Source organism: Elephantulus edwardii, unplaced genomic scaffold (assembly GCF_000299155.1).
Source record: "Elephantulus edwardii isolate Elephantulus edwardi_28Jun2011 unplaced genomic scaffold, EleEdw1.0 scaffold00245, whole genome shotgun sequence".
Lineage (NCBI taxonomy): Eukaryota > Metazoa > Chordata > Mammalia > Macroscelidea > Macroscelididae > Elephantulus > Elephantulus edwardii.
The window spans coordinates 823,142-830,743 of NW_006399995.1; the positions used below are offsets into that span (position 1 = coordinate 823,142).

The 7,602-nt window shown below is 37.7% G+C and overlaps 1 protein-coding gene across 1 annotated transcript in view; it reads right to left on the reverse strand.

The window, feature by feature from the left end:
* The window catches only part of NPAT (nuclear protein, ataxia-telangiectasia locus), a 70,741-nt gene that overhangs the window by 50,734 nt on the left and 12,405 nt on the right, over positions 1-7,602 (reverse strand). Inside the window, exon 2 of the mRNA XM_006899064.1 lies at positions 475-593. Coding sequence (XP_006899126.1) covers positions 475-593 — 119 coding nt within the window. The remainder of the gene's footprint in view (positions 1-474; positions 594-7,602) is intronic.

Here is a 7,602-nt window from a genome sequence, read left to right on the forward strand (position 1 = left end):
ATTTCGGTATTTATTGCTATTACAGTGGGTTTGTTGTTGCTGAGTACTGTAGAGTGGGAACTGACCCAAAGCTGACCCTCTGGTAGGTTTTCAGAGGCAGTTAATTGCATGGGAAGAGACTGTTCATCCTTCTCTCACAGAGCAGCTGGTGGCCTTGAACTGTGTGCCTTTGGGACTGCATGCAGCTTCTTGCCATTAGGCCATAGCTGGTCTAGTGATTTTTTTTTAAATGGGTAACAATCAGATACCAAAACATAACTTCTTAGAAATGGGAGTTCAATTTTGAAATAGTTTCTCAGAGACAAAGTTTTAATTCCCTGACTAGCTTTGGCATGAATAGTGAAAAGAAAGACCAGCTGGACTTTTGTTGGGTCTTTTCAGTCATGCACGAAGACAAACATCAAATTTTGAGACTGTGCTTATAGTCTCTCATGTTGTTCAATGATTATTTCCAATAAGGGACGAGTAACTCACCAATAAGCAGGCTGGGATAAAACCTTCATCTGTACAGTGCTCTGCATATTCTTTTAAATTTGAACTTTCCAAAATAAAAGTCTGGCAAGTAGAAGTGAGGTTTTCTTGCTGTAAGTAACCTAAATGGAAAAGAAAAGTTTAGATATTTTTAAATACTTTTAGTCAAATGTGTTCTGTAAAACTGCTGTTGAAAATTTTTAACTAAATGGATAAAGCCTAAGGTGAAAGTGATGCTATTTAAGCAGCCTTGTCCAGAAAATACAATGTTGCACTGCAATTAATGTGGAACAGATGGACCCTTGACAGAAAACAACTAGGAAAGTGCAGTTACTAATAGTAACGCTTTCAGGAAACTACTGATTAATAATACCGACTATAAATAAAACTGAGTAGGTCAATAAGAGGTGTTTTCACTTACTAGATAATCTTAAAAACTACATTCTCTCCCCACTTGGCTGTTTATTTGTATACTTCACCTACCTAATTAATGGTTTAAAGTAGGAGTGATGAACAGAAGATCCACTTTGCATGAAACCTTAACAAAATAAAATAAAAAGCCCCCAAAACTCCTTTTTGGACTTTTAATATATGTCTTTCAGAAATCACAACCCTACAATTTCAATAAGTACTCTTTAACATTATTCATGTCTAAGAGCATCTACAGTGCAGTGTTACATATCTATCTGTGCTTGGTACTATCACACTCAGAATGCTGCTGTTTATCTTGTTAGTCTATCCCTGTTACTGAAGTTCTCAGGATTACTGGGCCTTAACTAACATAGATGTTGAAAACGGCACAACAGTATAAAAAGTGTCCTGGACAGGACATCAGGTGGCTAGATTCTAAATACACTTAAATTGTTGAGGACTCAGTTTTCTCTCTTAAAACATCAGAACTGCCTAGACTTGTGGAGAACTCTGCCCATATTACTCTTTCTTGCACAAAGCCCTCCAAGTACCTCCCACAGCTCTCAGTCTGAAATTCTTAAATGTTAATTAAAAAAGTGATAACAGAGTCAATGGCAAAGGGCTTCTGAAAATCCTCTTTCATATATTGACCAAAGAGGACAAAATGATAAAAATCAACTTTTCAGAACTTTGGAAAGGAATCAAAAGCTTGCAACAATTTGAACATTTATGAAATAAAAACCACTAACAAATCCATCTTTGTACAAACAGCAATTTTGGTGACACTTTCATTTGTCCTGGTCCCAAAAACTTCTCTTCAAATTGCATGCTAGCCTTTAAAACAGCTCAGATTCATGGTTAAAGCTATCAGTCTAGTAGCAGAGGTCAGACAGTGCTGGAGTTTTTAAAAGTTCCCATTCCTAGAGAATTGGCATTACTGACTTGTATGGCAGTCCTTTGTAACACTACACTTGTATGGATTTTATCTGACCTGAATCACAGGTTACCCACTCTCACGAGGGGTATATCTGTGGAAAATAAGTAATGACAATTGTTTAACATATAAGCAAACAGTAAAACTACTAAGAAAGACTTTTGAGAGCTGAGAGCATGATGACTTATCACATACAAAGAAAAATAATGGAGTAAGATTAATATCCCACTGTTGATCATTAATCTTGGAGTCTGCGGTTGGGAAAATGGCATTCAAATTAGTGATATACACAAAATAATACAACAATAATAATAATATATCAACCAAGAATTCTATATCCAGCAAAATTCTTCAAAAACAAAAAAATCAAGACAGTGTCAGCTTAAAACAATGGGGGAAAAGCAAACACCAAAACCAAAGACGGAATTAATCACAAATAGTGGGACATTACAAGAAAATGGCAAGGCAGTTCCTCTGGATAAAATGCAGGCACTCAACAGCAATTCCAACCTACATAAAGAAATGATGAACTCTGGGAACTATAATGTTATGCCAACATGATAGTATAAATTATTTTGAAAGTTTCTCTTCTGCTTTAAAGTACAAATGCATACAATAGTAATTATAAACCTGTTTACACTATTTCGTGGTTTTTGGAATAGACGGAAAACCTTATAAGCAGTTCCTTACTTCACATCTGCCTTGCATGCGGACTTCCGAGCTGTAAAACAACCCAGTGGTAGGTGGAATTTGGTCCAGGACTTAAGAACAATAAATGACATAGTTGAGTTTCTACATCTTTTGGTTTCTAAGCTTTATACTATAATAGACAAAGTGCTAGTCAATAAGCCATTTATTTTAAGAACTACCTTCCCTCTGTAACTTGATTTGTGCCACTGTTAGAACCTCTACTTGGAATATTATTGCTTGTTAATTTTTGACTCATGTACTTTTAACTTGTTAAATTTGTGTCTTCTAGGCTACAACAGTTCCATGATGCATCTTCAAGGATATGAACATGTATGGCTAAGCACAATTCATAACAGTGCATCTAAATTTCAAAATCAATCTCCACAATAGTCTATGTGTTTCCTATTGCCAAAAGAGACCCTTTAGAGTAGTGAGAGAAGACCTTCACCCTGAAACCCACAGGGTCCCTTTTCAGCAGGAAGTAGCTAAGAGAATATGCCATCCCCTCTTCCTTATGAATCAGGGTTAAATCTTTCTCAGGGAGGAGTGATAGGGAATGGCAAAGGACACACTGACAAAGTAGATTAATCAGAACTGGTTTTGACAAGCACTGTGGCAATGGGACAATTAAAACAGACTTTCAAAGGAAAAAAGAGAGGAACGAATTGGGGAGGTAGAGAAAATAGTGCAACAACGAATGAATGAAAATCCAAAATCTCTGTAAATGTTCATTAAAATTAATAAAATAAAAAAATAAAAACCTGTTTACATGGGCACACAATATATAAATACACACTTTTTTAAAAAAAATGTAATTTTTATGAAACAGAATTAGATATATACAGGATCAAAGCCTTTTATTTTTTTTAAATTTAACTTTATTTCATTATTTTTTGTGTGTACCATCAAATCAGATCTGACTGGTACAGGAAGAGATTGTTTCTCCTTCTCCAGCAGAGCATCTGGTGGATTCGAACCGTGCACCTCTGAGATTGCTGTGTAATTTCTTGCCACTAGGACACCAGAACTCGCCTAAAGCCTTTTATATTAATGAAATAAAACTGATAGTAATTCAAACCAGACTGTTAGAAACTAAGACATTATTTGTAATCTTTGGGGAAATCAAGAAGAGTAACTAAAAATTAAAAACGCATAAACTTAAAAACCACATGGTTGTGTACCATCAAGAGGAAATCAACCCACAGCTTACTCTCCAGTAGGTTTTCAGAGACAATAAATCGCATGGGAGGAGACTGCTCATCCTTTTCACATGCAGCAGCTGGTGGATTCAAATGCACAGCTTTGGAACTGCAGTACACTTATTACTAGGCTATCAAATACATTTTGTTGTGTGCTACTGAGAAAGAACCTAACCACAGCTAACCCTCGAGAGAGTTTTCAGAGTAAATAGCACCAGAAGAGATCATCCATCCTCCTAGCGGAGCAGCTTGTGGATCTGAACTACTTGCTTTTGGGATTGCAGCCCAACTTCTTACCTCTAGGCCATCAGAGATCAACAAATTCATTGTTGTTGTTGTATACCATAGACTTGGAATCTACCCTCCTGGTAGGTTTTCAAAGGCAATCACACAGGAGATTGTTCATCCTTCTCCTGTGAGGAGCCTCAACTGCATGCCTTCAGGACTGACTTCAGGACTGCAGAGCAGCTTCTTGCTACTAGGCCACCAGAGCTCCCTCACCAAACACACTGTTGTTCTGTCAAGTGCCGCCAGTCAAGGATGACTCATAGGACCCTATGAACAAAAGACCTGAATCTTGTACTATTAACTATTGTCATTTCTCTGTTCTTAAGAGTTTCCAGAGGCATATGGTTTAGTTAAGTGGATGCCACTAATGCTTCCAAACCTGAATCAATCTGGGAGGTCCACCAAACATGGTCCACGATGGATAATCATTTTAGTGTTAGACACACCAGTAGTACAGCGTTCAGTATCACAACAACCCCAATTTACTTCAGCACAGCAAACTGACAGACCAGTCCTGTATCCCTTAGAAGAATGTGTTCATTCCAAACACAATTAGCCCATTAGTGGGATGAAGATAAACCCAACCCACAGCCACTGACTGACTGGATCATCCTGACTCGCAGTGACTTTGTGGGGCAGAGTAGAAATGCGCCACATGATTTCTGTGGAATAGTGAATTATTATTTTTTTATTAATTTTAATGAAAGTTTACAGAGACTTAGGGTTTCCAGTCATTCATTGTTGCACTTTTCTCCCTGTCCACCCCCCCCCCCCAATTCACTCTTCTCCTTGATAAGTAAAAGACAAGACTCTTTTGTTGCTATGCAATCCCTCCCCCAAATCCACTGCACTGTGCAGCCTTCATTCTGGACTCCTAACATGACAATAATATCTAATCATATATTCCTTTGAAACAGATCTCTCCCTCATCTGTTGCAATGAATAGTGAATTATTTAATGTGGATCTTCTAATCATGACTTTTAAATTCCCACCAACAGACCAGCTGTCTGCTGTTATGTGCCATTCAATCAACTACAAATCAAAGTGACACAGAAACAAACGACAGATCAGAATCTTGACCTATCTGGCACCATCCTCATATGAGATGTAGCTTCCTTAAAATGAACTATAGACGCAAAGTGGCCAGAGTAAGGATACACTGCTTGAAAAATTGTAACTCAGGTTTTGGAAGACAAGATAAAAATTGTAATTTAAAAAAGAGTTATATTTCAATAGATTATGCATTGTTTTTTGTTTGTTGAATACTATCAAGTCAGAACCAACTCTGCAGCGGGTTTTCAGAGATGGTTCATTGCATGGGAGGAGATGGCCCATTCTTCTCCCAAACATAAAAGTGGATTAGAACCATGTGCCTGCAAGATCACAGCACAGTTTCTTACCACCAGAGCTCCCTATTACATATATCTTTAAAAATTTTTTTGAGATTTTAATGAAAGTTTATAAAGGACTTGGATTTTCATTCATTGTTGCACATTTTCTACTTTGCCCCCCTCCCCATATTATGTATATTAAAGTATAATTAATTGTTATGGAATTCTCATTCTTCTCAAGGCTAGCCATTGTTAGGATCCAGAAGTCAAATATCTTTGCAAATTCAATAAAACACAAACTCTCCTAGGATTTTCTTTCAGCCAAGACTTATTTGACATCAAGAATATCTCTGATGTCGACCTCTTCCAAACTTGGTTTGAACTTCTGGCAGTTTTCTGTCAATGTATGGTTCTAGTTGTTTTTGGATGATCTTCAGCAATACTGTGCTTACATTATTAGTGACATTGAATGATCTCTTCCAGTCAATTGGCCAGGTAGTGCTCTTCCAAATTTCCTGGCACAGATTGGTGAGCATGTCAAAGGCTGCAATATTTTCTTTTTTTAACATGTCAACTGGTATCCCACTGATTCTTAGGGACTTTTTTGCCAATGCTTCAATGAAGCTTCAACATCTCTCATAACCACTGGTTCTTTATTATATGCTATTTTTCAAAACTTTTCAGTGTCAGTCAATTCTTTTCAGTATATTGATTTTTCTCAATACTTATTCAATCTGTATTGAGAGGAGCCCTTGTGGCCTAGTGGTAAGAAGCTGCCATGAAATCTCAAAGGCTGTTCGAATGTGTTAGCTCAGGGTAGATGGACAGGTAGTCTCCGGTGTGATTTACTGCCTCTGAAAATTTGCTGGATGGTCAGCTAAGGATTGGTTCCAACTTGATGGCACACGATACCATGTATGCTAAGCAAATCATTAAGAGATGCTGGACTTTATGAAGAAGAATGTGGCATAAGAACTGGAAAAGACTCACCAATAATCCGCACTATGCAGATGGCACAACTCTGCTTGCTAAAAGTGAGGAGGACCCAAGCTGTTGCAGAGGATCAAGACTGCAGCCTTCACTATGAATTACACCTCAACATCAAGAAAACAAAAATTCTCATCACTGTGTTGACAGCCAACATCATGATATACAAAGAAAAGGCTGAAATTGTCAAAAGATTTCACCTTGCTTGGATCCACAGTCAAAACCCTTGGTACCAGTAGTCAGGAAACTGGGAGACGTGTAAATTTGGGAAAGTCTCCTGTCAGAGATCTTTCCAAAGATTTGAAGAGCAATGATGTAAGTTTAAAGACTAAGATGCATTTGATTCAATCCATAGTTTTTCTTATCATATGCTATGCATCTGAGAGCTGGATAATGAATAAGGATGATAGAAAAATTAATACATTTGAGTTTTGGCAGTAAAGAGTGCTGAAAATTCCATGGATTTCCAAAAGAACAGGTATATCTTGCAGAAGGTGTGACCAGAGTTCCTAGCAGGTGAAAAAGCAAAGCTTCGTCTCACATATTTTGGACTAGTTTTTGAAAATTTATTCCTTGGAAACAGACATCATGCTTGGAAAAGTGGAGGGTCAGAGAAGAGGAAGAGCTTTAATATTGATTGATTGTTTGCAGCAATAAACTCACATATGTCAGGGAAAATAAGGATACTGCAGAATAGGACATGGTTCAGATCTGTTGTTCATAGGGTTGCTGTAAGTTGTACTCGACTTGATGGCACTTAACAAGGATATTAAAGGGTCAGTTTGGATTTGGTTGACTTGACAGTACAGAACCACTACCACAAGGGCTAAGAGATGCACCACCAACCCAAAATTTGTATCCACCAGCTGCTTGTAGGAGAAAGATGGGCAATCTCCTGTTATGTGCAGCTTTTTAAAAAATTATTAAATTTTATTAGTTTTAATGAACATTTACAGGGATTTCGGGTTTTCATTCCTTCACTGCTGCACCATTCTCTCTACCCTCCTCCCCAGTTTGTTCTTCCCCGCCATCCAAATGTCTGTTTTAATTGTCCAATTGCTTGTCAAAGTCAGTTCTGATTAATCTCCTTTGTTAGTGTGTCCTTTGCCTTTCCCTATCACTCCTCCCTGAGAGAGACTTCATCCTGATTCATAAGGAAAAGGGGATGGCGTATTCTCTTAGCTACTTCCTGCTGAAAAGGGACACTGTGCGTTTCAGGGTGAAGATCTTCTCTCACTACTCTAAAGGGCCCCTTTGGCAGTAGGAAACACATAGACTATTATGGAGATT